Source organism: Cyprinus carpio, chromosome B8, assembly GCF_018340385.1.
Source record: "Cyprinus carpio isolate SPL01 chromosome B8, ASM1834038v1, whole genome shotgun sequence".
Lineage (NCBI taxonomy): Eukaryota > Metazoa > Chordata > Actinopteri > Cypriniformes > Cyprinidae > Cyprinus > Cyprinus carpio.
This window is the reverse complement of record NC_056604.1, coordinates 6405550-6424152: the sequence shown is the minus strand read 5'-3', so window position 1 is coordinate 6424152 and position 18603 is coordinate 6405550. Positions and strand designations below refer to the sequence as shown.

The 18603-nt window shown below is 37.0% G+C and overlaps 1 protein-coding gene across 1 annotated transcript in view; it reads right to left on the bottom strand.

Moving 5' to 3' along the window:
- Positions 1-381: 381 nt before the first annotated feature.
- Positions 382-18603, bottom strand: part of LOC109080590 (chemokine-like protein TAFA-5) — a 41963-nt gene continuing 23741 nt past the window's right edge. The window contains exons 4-5 of the mRNA XM_019095622.2: positions 4815-4862; positions 382-1544 (exon numbers count right to left, since the gene is read on the bottom strand). Of these exons, the coding sequence (XP_018951167.2) occupies positions 4839-4862 (24 nt within the window). The 3' untranslated portion in view covers positions 382-1544; positions 4815-4838. The remainder of the gene's footprint in view (positions 1545-4814; positions 4863-18603) is intronic.

Genomic DNA, 18603 nt, shown 5'->3' with positions numbered 1-18603 from the left:
TAAACAATATTACTGACCACAGATTTTGAACGGTAGTGTGATTGCACCAACGAATCATTCACAAATAAACCAGGACCATTTATTACGAAACCAAAAATGCATTATGATTTCACATTGACTTTAAAGTGTCCCTATTATGGGTTATGAAAGGTACATATTTTAGTTTTGGGAGTCCCTGACAACAGGTTGACATGCATGTGAGGTCAAAAAACAATCTCATTGTCTTATAATATGCATTTATTTTTACCTTACGTGCGCAATGACTCCCAAACGATTCGATCAACGATTAATTTTTCCAAACCCCTCCTTTGTGTGATGCTAATCTGCAGTGATTGGTCCGATTGGCCTCATTTTCATTTCATCATGGCTGTAATGCCTGATAAAGCAGCGTTTGTGAGCACAGTGCTGCTTTGTGTACAGCGTTACTGGGGAAACCGCTATTTTTACACTCCAAAAGCGGCACCTAGTGGCAAAGAATGAATTAGCATTTTCATTCAGACCAAGTTTTCCCGGGTCTGCAAGTGGGTGGGCAGTACGCTAATGTTTCATGTTGACGTCAGCATGAAAAGGCTTGGGATTCGTTTTAAAAACGACTCATTTCAATGATTCAGAGTCGACTCTTTCTTTTGAGAGACAATAACTTTATACATATTGCACTTTTAGATTTAAAACTTTGCAGGGTGTTTTCATTCAATTAGAGCTGAATTACACACTGCATGAAAGGTAATTTTCAAAAATCCATAATAGGGGCACTTTAAGAAGCAAATCAACACGACCCCCAGTATAGAGAGAGTCCCAAAAGCCTTGTGCACATTTACATAGACACATTGCCCCAGAGAGGAAGGGACAGATGACATCCACACATTGTTTTCTAATCTTTAAATCAGCCATGATTAGAGTTGACGGCATCAGTGCATTGCCGTTCTCAGACAGAGCTCAACAGCACACAATCCATATGGTCAAACCGTGTGAGGTCACATCTACAGGACACATCAGTCATCTGCTGCTTCTCAATTCCATGGGAAAACACGTCCTTTTACAGAGAGCCCGAGCTCTGTGGTACATTTCTAGGTCTCTGCACATCCTTGGCCTTTCATCGACAACATGTCCTTGCTCTGAAAACGCAGTTGGGGTCCTTTGAGATGGTTCTTACGCAACAGCCTCGCCGCTCTTCGCGAGGAATTTATGTAATCTTAGTCTGAAAGGTACGCGAACAGTCTCCTCTGACGGTTTAACTGGATGGAAAGCGAGTGAAATGTTCTCCTAGCTAATGCATTTTGAGATCAAAACTTAAACAGTTCAATTATGTCAAGGTTTGATTGAAAATGTTGTGTGTCCCCAGCTGTGAGACTCGATGACCTGCATGTAACTGTGGAGACGCTTGACTGACTGCAACCATGGCGCACAGATTCCATTTCCTGTTGGAGGGTGACGGGGAGAGGGGCAGCTGATATCTTTAGCTCCGAAATGAGAGGATGGACACAAATGTGTGGGGGCTGATGGATGATTCCTGTTTGGCGTCGCTCCTGTGAATGTCAGCAAACCTGTGCACACACAAAGAGAAAACCATCGGTGGGGACATTAGGGAAATGCATTTTGCAGCTGATCAAAGGCAAGAAAAAAAACGACATGCATTACCTTTTCCTACCTCGCCTTTTCATGTTTGATGATCTTGTGGCTCTTTTGTTTGTGTTTACTTAGTGAATGATGATTTTTATATGACAGCGTTCTGACGAGCGGCTGCTTTGAAAGGCACATGCTTTTTGGCAGAGGGTGAATGCCTGTGTTCTTTAGCACGAAAGCCTTAGTGAAATGATTATTTTGTTACACGTGGCCCTTTCGCCGTGGCTGCGTTCGTCTTGCAGCACCATTACATTTTTAAAGGGAAAATTATGCCACCCGTTGTCTGTCTGAGTGTTAATTCGCATTTAGAGAATTAAAATGGAATATGTAAATGCACATCGCCTGTGCACTAATCAGCATTGTTTCCTCCGAGCTGGTGTCCTGCTAAGATATTCAGTTATTTTAAATACAATCATGCTTTAGTACAGTTCTCTGCTCTGTTTTAATCAAAGTGCATAATTAAGCTCTCTTTTGTGCTTTGTTGCTGCAGTAGTTGTGATATTCTGCATAGAAAATCTCATTGTTCAGGGTTCGCATACTTTTTAACCAGTGAGTTGATTGACAATGATTTGCTGAAGAATCTGTGAACGGTTATGCCTTTATTTTATAAACTAAATTCAATTACAAACACTGTTAAACAAAATTCCACCTATTGCAATTAAAACGTTCAGTTGCTGCCTTCATTTTTTAAGCATGGTTGCACAAGTCATTTCAACTTAAATGATATTAAACCGACTTTAAAAAGTTGTATGTCTTATAACTTAATAAATTAATAAGTTAAATTAATTTAATGAGTTAAAGTAATGGCTGCCAATTTATTTTTACAGTGAACTTGAGTCTGAGACTTAGACTCGAGTCCTAATTAAATTTGGAAGATAAAAACGGTATTTGAATCTTAAAACAACAAAAGTCTACTTCTTCAAGAAGAAATATTTGTCTATGTTTACATACAAGTTTCTGGTTAAATAAAAGTGTCTTCAGTCTCTTTCCTGTCAGAATGTGTAGATATATTTGTCTCTTTAAGGTTTAAAGACACTGATATTCAGAAAAAGTCTGGCATTTGATAAGCATACAGCCTCTGTGACAATTTCTTCAAAGAAAGATTCTAGAAATGCACAATCATTTAATGATGTTAAACATCAGTATAGAGACATACAAGGATATGGTTTAGAGGAAAAGAAAAGCCTGGCTACCATAGTTACCTATACATTTACGGTGGGTCAAACATCCTAACATCAAAAATATCCTAATGAGCAGGCATTTACAACTGAAAAAAGTTCTAAAAGTTCAGAAAAGTTAGGTGAACCATCCCACCCTTGGCAACTTATATAACACATAATGAAAATATACTCTTACTGTAAGTGCACAGTATAAAGGATCTTTTGATTTAAGTAGAACATCATATATTTTCTTTTAGACAAGTTTGACTTGAGAATTAGATTTTGCATCAGCAATTTGTGTGAGCATTATAGTTTACAAGCAAATTTTACTGTACACATCATTAATACTGAAGACACTTTTATGCATTTAGCAGATGCATTGAATCAATGCATTCTATAATCAATTCACAAAATGTCTGGGAAACGAACAAATGACCCTGGCATTGCAAGTGCCATGTTTTAGCTAAAGAAGTTTATGGAAGAGCATAAACAATTAATTCATTCTAAAAATTGATCAATTAAAGTATTATTTTTACGATAGTTAAACATCATTATATAGGATTAATCTCTTTTCCAAAATAATTTTTATAAAGGGAACAGGCTTTTATGTTAGGTTTAGCGTGCCAACTGCGTATTCATCTCTACTAAGCTAAGTATTCAGTCAATTATCAAAACACAGTAACATCAGCCATAATTTAATAGGTGAATTGAAAACCATATTGCAATTATCTTATTTTTTACCGCAGTAAATTTGGGAACCCTTGAGTTAGAGGAAAAGCAATTGGGATTTGTAAATCATACATTCCTCCAAATTACTTACATTTTTAATGCACGTCAATGTAATCAGAACACAATTTTGTACATTCCAGTTCCTCTCTAAGTAAATATTTATGGCGATCCCTCTTTGCCGTTTCTCCATCTCTGCGATACACACGGCATTCTTTTGAGGGTAGAGGATGCAGCATGCTGGAAATATTGACAACACTTGCAGGAACCAGAACCACCATACAGAATTTCATTTCCTAGAACCACCGCGGAGCCACAAAGCCTACAATCCTCCCCAGAAGTCTTACACAACAGCTTCCCTCTGAGATGTTCCTTAAGTGCTCACTCTGGACCCTTTTATAATGGAGCTTTTCAATAAAAAGTCTTCCCTCATGAGTAGCTTTTTAATAAAGTGCTTTTCAAAGAAATAAAGGCATGTGCAACTCAAATATAGCTCTGACTGTTAGAATAACACTGATGTGAAAAGGCATTGTTTCCCAAAGGACACTTTTCAACACAGGAAAAATGATGTTGCTGGTGGTTTTAGAACACTATTCAGCATATTATTTTGCCATGTAATGAAAAGACCGGAAAGCTATTGCTGAGAAACTGACAGGTGCTAATTGCCTCAAGGATTAACATACATTTATGCTAATTCCCGTACTCATATTATCCTTCTGCACTGCAAAACTACAGTCTTTCCCAAGCCATGTACACTCACTGGGAATCGCTAGAAGCATGTCGGAAAGACAAACAACAGCTGGCATGTAAATATATCTTGTTAAATATAACCGTATCTCCTTCTTTGCTACCATCACGCCATCTGCAATCACTACTGAGGCAGAACATGAGGGATTTTGGGTTTCAGCTCACGTCCCACAACATCATCTTCTCCCTTCATCTCTCGATCCGCGGCAAAACCGGCGCACCCAGCTGCCCTCTAATCCAGCTTTAGCCCTTCTGCTGATCAGGTGCGTCATCTTAACACAACTTCATCTGCACCGGCGGGGCAAAATTGGCTGGATAAATTATAAGATTTCCACTCGATTTCTGCTCTGCCTTATTCCACCTCTGTACCAGTACTCTGTATCTGTCATGTTGCTTTAAAGCCCACTCTGTGATAGCACTCTTGTCGGTCGCCGTGATTTGTCGCCGTTCTGCTTCGGACCCGCTCGCTGGACGATCACCGTCTTTGCATATTAGATTTAGAGACAATAATACCTTATTAAGGAAAAGCAAACAGAGCAAGATTAGTGATAATCTCACCTCCTCACCGCAATCTGAAGTCCTTTAGGATGGCTCCTTGGGCAGAGGCTGTAACAAAAAGAAAATAAAGGAGTGTTAGTGGTCAGATATTTCATTAGACCTGTGTTATACAGGTCTAAATTCTACTAAATTTCTGCAAAATTCTACTAAATAACATGAAAAATACATCCCTTAACATTACAGTAATGCAAACCATTTCAAATGGTTGAGAAACTCCATACAAAAAGCATAAACATAACTGTTTATTAAATAAAAACAACAAACAAGAAACTAAAACTATTTTTTCAATATTGTCAATTCATCAATAACCAACAATTTGTCAATAACCAATATATATATATTTTTTCAAAATACAAAATAAGTATTGCAATGCAAAACACCAAACTAAAACTAAGTGATTGTGTGGAAAATGTTCCCAAGGTTAAATCCAACATTAAAAAAAAAAATAATAATAATAACATTTGATTAATTGAATCATGTTGGTTCCTTAAATTTTTTTTTTTATATTTTTTTTTTATTATTAATTATGCTATTGAGATTGATCAGTGGTATATGTTTTGAGATTATAGGCAAGGCAAATCTATATAGCACATTTCATACACAGTGGTAATTAAAAGGATTTTGCAGAAAATAATTATTAAATAATAGTAATCTTAAAAAGTTTCATAAGAAATACAAACACAAAAAACAATAAAAGTAGTAGAATAAATTAGTTAAAATGAATTTGAGAAAAATAAAATGAATAAAATAAACAAATAAAGGGAAAAGAGGATAAAAATCCTTCTGTAAAATAAAAGAATCAAATAAAAACAAGTTGTACTTTATTATTAGCATCAGTTTCAACATTAATAAATAAATCAACATAATTAATAAATTTAGCTTTTCTGAAATCTGAAGTTTCTGTAAGTCAGAAAATCTATGTTTGAGTATGACCCACAAAAGACCTTGCTAAATTAAATGAATAAATAATAGATCCTGCTAAAAGATACAGTATGGTTGATAGTGTGTCTGTTTTAGTTAGTCACTGCCCAGCACTGCTTGTCTGCAACACTCTCTACTCTGCTAACGTTGCTAATTCAGGTCCTCTGCTGTCTGGTTTATATTCTCAAAGCTCCTCAAATTAGCCAGCCCAGTATTCTGCACTTCACAGGACTTTTTTTGAAGTCTTAACTCTCAGATCAAGTTGAAGGAACTTCCAACTTTCCACTTGCTCATTCAATGTTTATAAAAACCTCTTAACCCCTCAAGACTTTGAGTCCTTCATTGGCAAGCTCGTGGATCTTGGACCCGCTACACTCATTGGCATGCAGAAGGCTCTCTAAGCCGCTCGTTGGCACCAGTGCTGATTGGCTCGTCACCGTGTCATTCACAATGGTGTTGACAGTGCCCGTGATTCTATGGGTAGAGCTGCTTTTTCCAGTGCCCGCCTGCCCGTATGCCTCTCCGCCCTGGAAGCCTGGCGCTATCTGTGAAACCCTTCATGCAGTGCATCTGATCTGCTGCACCTCTCCTCAAACATGTCATCTAAATGCTAAGCACTCATGCTGCATTGTTAAATGAAAACAACAGGAACAGCGAAAGCAAACAAGACAATCCTAGATTTTTTTTATCCTTAGATTTTTTCCAATTTCTCTTTTTCAAGATCCTAGACACATTCTTCTCTCTCCTGGAGATGTGAGGGGAATTCTGAGAGCGTTATCATGTAAGCTCAGTGTGCACTACTGTATATGGTTTTTGCCAGTTTTGCAGTCTGAAACAAACTTTGGTAATTATCTTTGATTGCTTGCTGTGACGATTGACAGCGGGTTAATTGCCTTGGCGATGAATCTCAGCCCCAGATGAAGTGTCTGAAAGTATGAGCCACAGTCCTCCAGTGTTTGTTGAAGAACTAAAAAGTGCAATTGGTAGAATTAGCTCGTCTGCATGATATGCAAGATAAATACATTGCTCATTAAGATCCCTACAGGACATTACGATCGTGCTTTTTTATTGTTAATTTATTGTTTTTTTTATGCATTTGTCAGTCAGTTTTGTTTATTGTTCTGCAACGGTTGTGTTTCCTATTTATAATATTGTTCTGAAGCTCAAATAAATAATAAAACAAAAATAAATTACCTTGGTTACTCCACAAAATCCATTTTTCGGCTAGCCACTTTTTGAAAAAACTTTAGATTAGAGAACACATATTAACTAAGAGTTTTCCCTCAATAAACTCCCAATTTGCTGCATGTTGATAGTAAGTAAGGTAATTATTTGTGGTAATTTTGTTTAGCGTTAATGGATCTAGAATATGGTCATTATAGAATAAAGCACTAATATGTGCTTTATAAGTAAAAACAGCCAATTTGATAGTAATGAGGAACTTGTTAATAGTGAATAGTGTTCTCTAGTCTACAGTGTTACCCAAATTTGGATTTGAAACAAAAATATATTTTGTAAATATTGTGAACTTAATTGTTTAATGAGGGAAATGACTACAAAGCCATGCAACATTGCGAATGACAAACTATATTGAGTCTATTGCAAAATATGCATATTATGTATAAAAATATTAAAGACATTTGAGAGCTTAAGGAAGTGACACTATTGCTGTGTTCGAAATTTCGAAAATGTTCCTACTATATATAATGCCAAAAGAACAGTGTGTCTAAATATGTAGTATTCATAAAATGGTGGGCAGTTCTTTTGGCTCAGCTTGCTGGTTGAGATACTCTGATTGGTGGAGATTCTCTGCAGAATCATGGGTAATGTAGTTTTTCACTTGGAATTCTACACAATTATTTAAAAAAAATAAGTGGAAATAATGCAGGCTGTTGGTTTTAACAAAAGCACATACCATCTACTGACAACCTTTTAACTCAAACTAGGTCTGTTTACAAAGGTTTATAAGTTATAGTTCACAATCAATTCTGCTATGGAGAAAAGCAATGGGATATTTACTTACGAAACACAATTTTTGCACTTTTAAAAATTAAAACCTCTTGTCAATGCTGTCAGTCGTGACCAAAATCTGATCTCACTTGTGTCATGTCATACTATCTAAACATGAATGCGACGATCATAAAGTACAGAAAAATCACACCACGTTATGCATATTGGTGCATGGATGGCTTGTTTCTAACAGAAAAATCACTAAGAAAAGCCACCAAGACCGCATATTCCTGCTTCTTACGACTGAGATTCTCTAGTGCTTTATGGCTGACTTGATATTGATTGGGTGACACCAACTCTAAGGAAAAACTGCTGAGGCAGCCATTGTAGGAGGCACTATTAACTGTTCATGCTAATTAATGGGCTAAAAAGGTGAACGCGGTCTCCTGTGGTAAAGTAGGAAGGAGGCAGAATGAGAGTGAGTGAGAGAGCGAGCGACAGGGACGTGGAGCCATTTCTTGTGTCTGCAAACAATCGGCTGAAACAGCTCCTCTGTTAGTGCGTTACCACAGGGGATTGTGTGCTGCCACAGTACTGTGAATGTCATAGGGCATTAGTCTGCAAGAGGAAGATGCAGAGTATGTAAACTTGCCTGCTAGCAGAGAGGCCCAGATTACAAATGTGTACTTTGCTAATTGAGCGGATTAGCTATCATTAGCGCAAATGATGCTACTGCTCCAGGTGCTAGCGTCGCAGGAGGTAAAAAGTGCTTAACAGAAACAATATTATTAACAGCAACACTATTTACTCTCTGAAAGAGTAAATACAGCTCTGTTATCTTTTACAAACGGCCCCATCCCATCCTCGCAAAACAAATACGCTAGCGATGAAACTATATGGAATAGATAACTGAAGGAAATGACAAGGCCTGTTTCACACATTCTGTTGCACATATTTCTTTCTGCCCCCATAATAAAATGTGTGTGAGTAAATAATGACATAATTTCCATTTTTGGTTGATCTAGTACTTTAAAAAATTGAATAAATATTACATAACGATCAGATTAGTATTGTATAATGTAAAAATGCTAATGTGGTGACACATAAGGCTCAATTAGATAATTCATTAGATATTACAAACTAATAATAGGGCCTTTCGCACCACTTTAGTTCCAGAACTAAATGTACAGTCCTAAAGTACTGGGACAATTTTGCAAAAACTATCACCCACAACCACATAAAGTACTACAAACTCACCCACATTTTCTACTATTAAAACATGTAAGCCGGTCGACACTGAGGTCATTTGTGCGCGGTGTTCAACAACGAAAACAAAGAAGAACAATGTTAACAACAGGACGATGGAGGACGCTGTGATCGGAGCTGTGATTTTGTTGTGTCTCGCGGTTTCACAATAATGGACATGGAATGACGACATATATGTAAAGCGATTAAAAGAACGGAAAGGAGGACTAAGAATCTCCAACGACAACTGGCAGTGCTACATTTGCTACAAGTGCCTGCACTTCAGCGTCCGTCCATCTATCACTGTTCACTGTTGACACAATGTTTACAGTATGTTTACATGGCTTTTTAAATCATGGCAGGTGAGGGCATTTTTGTACGTGTTTGGCCAATCAATGTATACTTACATCACGGGTAGTACCAGTTGTGCTGGTTAGACCCTGCTCCGGAGTAGGAGCTAATTTGGTTCTTGAAAAAGGCAGTCTGGTACTAAAATGGTACCCAGATCTGGCCGTCCGAAAACGCCAAAAAGTGGGTAGTTCCACAGTTAGTTCTGTTGCTATGAAAAGGTTCCTGTGGTGCGAAAGACCCTAATGAGCAACATTTTCATTTCATTAACTGCCTTTATTAATCTAGACATTATTTTAATTCCCAAACATACTATTGTGCATTCAAAATACATGCACTTGTGTTTATTTATGCAATTACCACACAATAGCACAATGCTAGGCATTGCAATAGAATTTCTCTGCAGTTCTACTGTACATATGCTCCTCCTACACATGATGTGTGAGACAGGCCTAAGGAAGGCACTTGGAAGAGTGCGGCCGTTCTACCTCATGCCATTTAGGCAGGGATTAGTGATTTTGTAACCATGGGAGACATGCATTAACACACTCACGTTAGTCTCCATTTCCACGGTAACAGCAGGCACAGCTACGAACGAAAAGCAATACGCGCCCTTTTGCAGGAGGTGGCGAGGGCCGTTTCTCCACCTGGCCTCATTTGGAGTTTGAATTTAAGGATTGATTAATCTCCTCCAGTGGCTGCGAGAGGAGCAATTAAGGCAATTATAAATCACTGGCAAACTGCAGGGATGAACCTGATGGGTAATATAGCGTATATTGATGGAGTAGCCTTTGAAAATGACTGCTAAACGTGAGTCAGCGAATAGTTAGGAGACATTTCTCAGGCTTTATCAAGCATCTCAATGAAATTAATTTCAAAAGAAGCTAGATTCCCTGGTGCGATATGTGCTTTTCAAGCCGCCTGTGGGAGCCCAGGTCACAATGGAGTGAGAGTGTTTCTCTGGCTTTCATGTGTTTTTTCTTTTGTTCTCTGCTCGATGCAGGGCTCCCATGATAAAGAGTGTTAACAGAATGAATAAAGAAATTAATAAATAAATAGATTCATATACATGCATGAACTATAAAGACTCTTTAAAGAAAAAAAAATCTAGATTCCCATAGCAGCTGCATGCGTTCACTCTTGGTATTCGAATTCTTTGAAATATCACTGTCTCAATCACTAAAAATGCATTATTGAAAGCACCTTCTTTGGAAGATGTTTCAAATCAATTTTTCATCCTGTTGGTTATCCTGTAGTAGAAGAGTGTAGTCTCTAGTCACGGTATGCTAATACGTCTTCAAAAAAAAATAAAAAAAAATTGCAAAATTGTAGCGGGGGCCTCAAAGAAAAAGGACAATATGAAACATCCTCTGATCATGGCCTGATAGACCCGCAGCAAACATATCTGAAATATTCCTCAGGGAAATGTGAAGCACTGCATGTGGGATGCAAAAACGATAGTTCAAAGAAACCCTGGCAATCCTTCAGATGGAAAATGGCCTAAACGTGGTCTAAGTGATGGGGCGGCTGGCTGAGAGGGGCTTCTAACGAAAAAGAGAGGAGGCCAAAAACATAAAAGAATCATTTCAAGAGGGAGAGGCGGCGGAGGAGGAGAGTTTTATGAAATCAAAAAACGATGCGTGCTAAGAAAACTCAAAGAACAGATCGCGTGTTTAATTCACTCAAACCTTACCAAGGCAATCTGTATCTGTCGACCAGCTAAACAAACAGAAATGGCAGATTTAGATGTAATTGCCAGTGTTGTGCTGCACTCATTCTCTCTGCACGGAAATAAACGGAAACATTCTGATATTGATTAGAGGCAGCTTTGATAAGGCAATTACTCGTAACGATCTCTAGAGCACCAAATACAAAAAATTGTGTTCCACAAAAGAAAATATGTACAACAGATTTGGAACAAGATTTGGAAGTATTGCTTTATTTTTCCTGGAAAAATCATCTTATTTTGAAGTTTCATGTTACAAATGTCTCACTATAAATATTGATGACTTGTGAATTTATATTTTAGTTACTCGAAAGAGAGACAACTCAAATAGCAACTGAACTTTTCATAATGCTTCAAAATTGACTTCTGTTTTCAAACATACAATGGATTATCTTTATAAAATAAGGTAGAAAATATAGCTTTCTACATTATGCTAAAGCACTTCTAATACACAGTAAAACATCCTTTATTCTATGTCTGAGACTGCATAAAGAACACTGATAATCATCATCATTTTAAGACTTAATGAGATTTAATTCCCAAAAATTGTGTAATCTCAAGCAAGTTTGAGAAAAAATGAAAAGAAAAAGTATAGTCTCATCATTTTGGTTTGTAAAACTCTTTTTCTGTGACTTTCTGAATTGCTGTTTGAGGTTTGTTGACAAAGAATCATGAGCTTTCAGTTAATTAATCAGTGATTATGCATAACTGAACAGGTGCAAAACTAAAACAACGATAACAAAAAAATAAATAAAAAATAGCCTTTCATCACAAGGGCCGAAGGCAAAATAATCACGCTAACAATAAAAAATTTGATTTGTGAATACAATTAAATCACAAGAAACAAAACCATATCAGTGCTAGGCTTTATAAAATCACAGCCTGCAATGACAGATAACAAGTTAGATAGATTTCTAAGCATCACTCTGTGTAGAGTAAGGGTGTTTTCTTTTTTACTAACACCTTGCCACTTCAATTACAAAAAACCCCACGCTGGCACTTGACTAATGTATTTCTCTCAATTATGAATAAAGGCACACACCGCTGTGTCACACAGGCCCCTTTGAGGACCCACGGAGCTGAATTTGGATGCCCTCCTCCCCACGGATGAGGCGAAGCAGAATCAAATCAGGCGACCCGCTGCGCCACGCGCTCCGCTCCATAAATGTATTCAATAAAAAGAAGAGGGGAGAGGTTGAAAAGGGTACAGACTCTCAAAGGATTGCCAATTCTCCAGTGTGTCAGATATTTAGTGGCCTCTAACAGTGCAGGCGTGAGCAAACGGAGGCAGACGTGAGCAGAAAGCGAGCAGGAGGAGCCGTGGAGATGGCTCGTGGATGAGACGCCGTGTTTGCTCTGACCCTGTCGCAGCCGATCTCACCGAGACGGCCCCTTCCCTAGATACAACGGCTGGCTGAAAACAATCGCCTCATTCCTCCGTACCGCTCCATCGCTTGTTCCCTCCCTCTATACGTCTTCTTCATCCTGTCTCTGGGTAATGATGACTGTGCAGTGACAATGCTATTACCCACAAGAACCGAGGGGAGGTAGAGATTAAGACAGAGAGAGACACGCCATCAAAAAGGAAGAAAAAAAAAATACAGACAGAGAAGCTTGCACATTTGGAGGGGAATTCACTGTCTTTTTGGTGTTCACTAAAATATAAATTTCTTTTAATATAATTGTATAGCTTATAATAATACAATTTGTTTCAAAGCAGCATTACAGAAACTACAAAAAATAAAGAAGATGAAAGAACAGGAAAATAATGCCTTCGTGAACAAGCCTAAGGCAATCGCAGTGAGAAAAAAACTTTCTAGAATGAGGGTTCACGTTATATATCAGCTGGGGAAACTGCAATGTAAAATTGTCTGGATTTTGAAGAAAGTACCATTTTAAGAAACCATGTGATTGTAGCAAGCATTTTACTCTTAATTCTACGATTGCACATCAGGGTTGTGCAACATTTAAAACTGAGTTGGGATCGTCTTTTTTAATTCCAGTTAAATGACTGAATTTGAATTAAAGTTGAAGTACCAAACACAATGCAGAATTGCAATTTGAATTTAAATAGTAGATTAAAATGAACCCAAACTCAAAGAAATTCAGAACTTGTTGGACTGAAAACGCACTGTTTGAATTTAAAAAGGATGGATAGAATAATACCATGATAAATAGAAATAAATAAATGAAAATAGATGAAATAGATGATAAATGAAACGCTACCTATATTTTTATTTACTGTAGTTTAGATATTTATTATTTAATAAATTATTTCATAAATGCATTTTATTGATACTTATTAAATAATATTTGATGCATTTAATAAATGAATTACCTATGTTGAATTTCAGAAAATCCTCTTCCTGTGGCATCAATTTAAATCAGTCCAAATAGCTATTTGGCTTTTTGTCAGAAAAAATATGTCAGTGGAAGATATGTAGATCAAAGACTATTTTGTTCTTGTTATAAAATAATAAAATAATAGTTCTTAATTATTCTTGTAATAAAATGCATTATTCACAGTAGACCGAGAACATGCATTAAAAATCTGAAGTATGGAAATTCTGTCATGATTTCTGTCTCAAGTCATTCCATACCTGTGTGACCTACGTTCTTCTATGAAACACAAAAGAATATTTTGAGAAATGTGTTTTCCCATTCATTCAATGAAGGTCAAAGGTAACTGTTCGGTTACCAGCATTCTTCAAAATATCTTCTTTACATGTTTGGAAGGACATGAAGGTGAGTAAACGATGACAGATGTTTTTATCCTTAATAAAGTAAACAGGTTTGATTTTAATTGCATGTTATCTTTAACCAAATCTACGCTCATGTAGAGAAGCTAAATAAAAGCTGACAGAGAAAACCACATGTTGAGAAAACATCTGTGAAGGCCTCTAATGACTCTTCCTTGGGAACTTCCTGGTTCCTGCAAGAGCATTATGTTTTCACAGGCACTATAAAAGACATGACAGCATGTCTCATTGGTTTGTAACCGGACAGAGTTCACAAGCGGCCCACCCACTCTCAAGCCCTTCTCCCCAGCTTCGCTAAGTATTCACACTCTCGTTCTCTTTGATTTGTAATCATATCCATCTCTGTGAATATCTCCACAGCGCATGACATGCCAAAGCAGTGGGCTCTTGAGACTATGGCAAATTTGAACCTTTCAGCAGTTCACTAGTGAAGACAAATGGCCAGCGTGTTTAGGGGCCCTCGTGAGTGATCTGTATTAATGCCTGGCAGGGATTCAGCGTGCTGCATATGCTAACTCCATTAGCGGGTCAGAACCTGGCTCTGTCTGAATCCCCTGCACACTGGGAGGGCTGAATATAGGAAAGTTGCAGGTGCGAAGCATGTGAACGCACATATAAAAGACATAAACACACTCTGTTTGCACACGTTTTTTGGACTCAAGCCTACGAAACACTGCACTCTGTGCTTTCTGCACCGTCTGTTGCTGTGATTTTGCCACTCCATGATGCATTTGCAAATTCAGTATTCATCTTTGCATGAATACAGCAATTCTGTTACACAAACGCAATGCAATGTTGTTAGAAATTGCAACATGCACAGAGTCAATCCCACTGCAATCTGTGACATACACGCATATGTTGCCTGGATTTATGAGTAGTTGCTATGAAAGCTTAGAAAGTCTGCCAACAGAAGAGTCATAAAATGTTGTGAATATTTAATTCTGATTGGTCAATCATGACAAAATACTGTAGGTTTGGCTGGTTAGAATGACAGCAATTCAAAATAAGCTGTGTATTCTGACAAAAAAAAAAAAAAGGATAATATTTCAATATAATGTAGTTGTTTTACCAGTTTTATTTTTTTTTGGAAAGCTATGAAATAGACTTGTATTTTTGCCGCACAGCTGCCATTGAGATGAATGGCAATGCTAATGGATAGCTTTCTCCAGATATTACAAGCAACCAATTTCCTACATAGCTGTGCTAGATTCATTTTTCTCAAACCACTTTGTGGTCTTTTTCTTCTCACATAATAAAATAATAAAACTCAGATCAATATTTCATGTCCCCTTTCTTATTTATTTGGTAAGCAGGCATGTAATAAGTGAAATAATCTACAGATGGCTGGTCTTCAGCACAAAATTAACCCCTTTAGGGTGATACAAGACCCCTTTACAAATTAATAACCACATAAATAAAAATTATATTTTGTATTTTGAGTCAATCTTCTGTACATCTCACTTGCTTCATTACTAACTACACCTGTTATATCAAATAACAGTCAGAAAAAAACAGTTTGCATAATGTGTTTTATGGTTTGTATCATATTAGGTACATCAGGCTTTACAACTCATATAGTTAAGAAGATCATACTTGAGGAGGAAAAAACACCTCAAATTTAGGCTCTAAATGAGCAAAAAAAAAAAAAATTTTGCTGTTGCTGATATTTATATAGCCAAAAAATTAAGATTAAACTCTGACAGGTTGTAGTGCAAATCAATGAGATTTTATAACATATAAATATCTGTTGTATCTGTTTAGTTTAGTTTTATGACCATTATGTTTTTGTTGTCCTATGAAACATACAATACAATAATTATTAAGGTGGGAAAAAAACTGATAAAGCCTGATGTATAATATTTGATCAATTTTAACATTATTTTTTCTAAAAGATAATGTATGGATAATCAAGTCAACCTAAGTTGCTTCAGTCCAGTAACTGTTTATCTTTAAATATTACTAAAATATAATGATTATTCTGTGATTTACTTTCTAAAAACCATTATAGATTTTATAGCAAGCATGTGCTACGTGTCTAGAATGATACGAAAAAAGCTTTTACTTACTAAAAGAGTACAAATAATCAGTCAGCTGACACATGACTGTGTACAACAGGTTTTCTTTTGATAATTTGGAGGCGTTATAAATTCACATATCAAATATTATACTGTAGGCTGTATAGGGTTAAAACATATAATGAATATATCAGCAATAAACTGACTGCCCTGCTTTCTAGATCACCATCAGCCATTAAAAAACCCATATAGGTCAGCAACTGCAACTAAATTTCCTCTTTCACTGTTTTGCTAGGAAGCACAACCCTTTTATTCCACATCCTCTGATTTATGAACCATCTCCTTCACTTGGTAATCATACAATCTACCTAATTTCCTGCTGGACCTCACAATAATGGCCATAACACTTTTCCAGAAGCATATCTATATCCTTCTCCACCTAAGAATAGGTGTCACAAATCTGCCGAAAACTGCCTATGCTGACACTGTAACACAGTAGCATTCAGTCCACCGTAAAAAGAGTCATTTTGAAAGGATACACTTGCTCTCTTTCTCACACACGTACACCCTAAATGCAATCACACACAAATGGACACTTATCCATAATCATACAAGTAAACATCTGCACATACACACAGACACATTTCAACTCCACACACACTCATATAAGTAAACAACTCCCATGCAAACTCCTCTCCGCTGTCAGACTAGATTATATGGTGCAGGAAACAGGGGCATGAAATCTGCGGCAGCTGCCCCAGGCTGAGAGACACAAGGCTGCGGGCACACACACACACAGATTAGACACACACACACACACACACACACATGCCTACACACACACACACACACTAACCAATGCACAAGTGTTAGTGAGCAGACAGACAGACACACACATAAGAAGGATGGTAAGAAAGAGGGAGGGCGAATTCCATTTGAAAGTGAGCATCACTACAGCCGCCTCATTTCCAAGGGCAGAACACTTCAAGTACTGTACGTCTTATAAGTGGATATTGAAAAAACAATACATCACATACATCATGGCCACTCATTATGAACACGAATGTTACCTTGATAACATAGCAGCAAAAGCTATACTTGTAGATGTAGCTACAGCAAAACAAACCTTTGTGTAAAATATTTCCTCTTCTTGTGGTGCTTGATAAAAACAAAAATGAACATAACATATGTACACAAAGTACACACAAAAGAAAGATCATTTCCTATATAGGCTTTGAGTGAAATAATAAGTCCTCTGTCCATAAAATTGCTTCTCTGGTGAAAAAGAGTGAATATCTGAATCTGTGGAGAAATATGCACATATCAAGCACTGTTTACAAGCTAAAATGGCCCAAAACAGTTCTGAACAAATATGTGGGGTGGATTTTCATGTAAGAGGACAACAACAGGGGATGGACATTTTTACTGAAAGAAGCATTATTATAGATTCGTATTTTGGCTATTATAATGTCTTGATGGATTTATTACAAACACACAGCTCTTCGATTCACAAGATATTAACTCACTCACTTTAATGGCAACCATTAACTGTGGATTATTGTGGTGTTTTTATCAGCTGTTTGGACTCTCATTCTGATGGCACCCATTCACTGCAGTATATCCATTGGTGAGCAAGTGATGTAATGCTACATTTCTTTAAATCTGTTCAGATGAAGAAACACTCATCTTCATTTTGGATTGCCTGAAGGTGAGTATATTTCAGTTAATTTTTTGGGGGTGGGGGTGAACTATTCCTTTAAAACTAAATGCACAATTTAGGATCATGTGATCATAAAGGACTAAACGACTTTCTTTGCATGTACGCTTCTCTAACGGCCCTGTGGAAGGGCCCACTAAGATTGTCTTTTTTCTGCAGTGCCCTTCAAATGTGCAAAATGCAATTTGGAAGTTGCCCAGAGAAAGAGAGATAAGACAGAAGGAAAGAAAGAAGATACCTGTGAAAAACATATAAAGATAACCTTAAAGTCAACTGGAAATGCCATTTGCAATCCATTTTATGTGATAAAAAGTAAAGATATTCTACAGAAAAAAATGTGAGACAGGATTATTATTTTTATATATATATATATATATTTTTAAATATTTAGGATTAGTATTTAGTTTATTTTTTATATAAATATAAATAAATATATATGAATATATAAATATATTTATTTTTTTCTTTTAATATGCATATACTGTCTTATTATTTCAATTTTATTTTGGTACATCAATATTAAAATAAAGAATGCTGTCTTAGCAACTAGTTGAATAAAATAAGCTAATGTTAATTCTATTGATGTGCACTGCTGAATCATGCACAATAAAAGTAAACAGGGTCAATTCTGAGTTTATGTTGACTTTAAATGAACATGCAAACACACAAAAAAAGCGAAGGCATGCATGCGGACGTTGCAAATTAAGTCATAAATATGCACAAAGCCATGAACACTCAAGCCCTCTGTAACACATGAATGATTTCAGCTACTCTGGCTGAATGGCATAACCCCTCTAACCCCAGCAGAGCCACACTCGTTTAATATGCAGCCTTGTTTCCTCTATATCACTTTTTTCTTTCCAAAAACACCCTCTAATTCAGCATAATTGCTCCTTGTCATTTTGTGCAAAGCAACTCAAAAAAAAGAATGACTCAAGACATTATGGGGCGGGAGCCTGCAGGGTCAGCACGGCCCAAAGCTCACGGCCCTGAGCTCAGCACTTATGCCTGTGATGTAGCAACGCATTACAAACAAAGAATCACATCAGAGCTCAATGCATCTCCTGTGCAGCCACTAACACAAGTAGGGGCCTGTCAGGGTGAAATT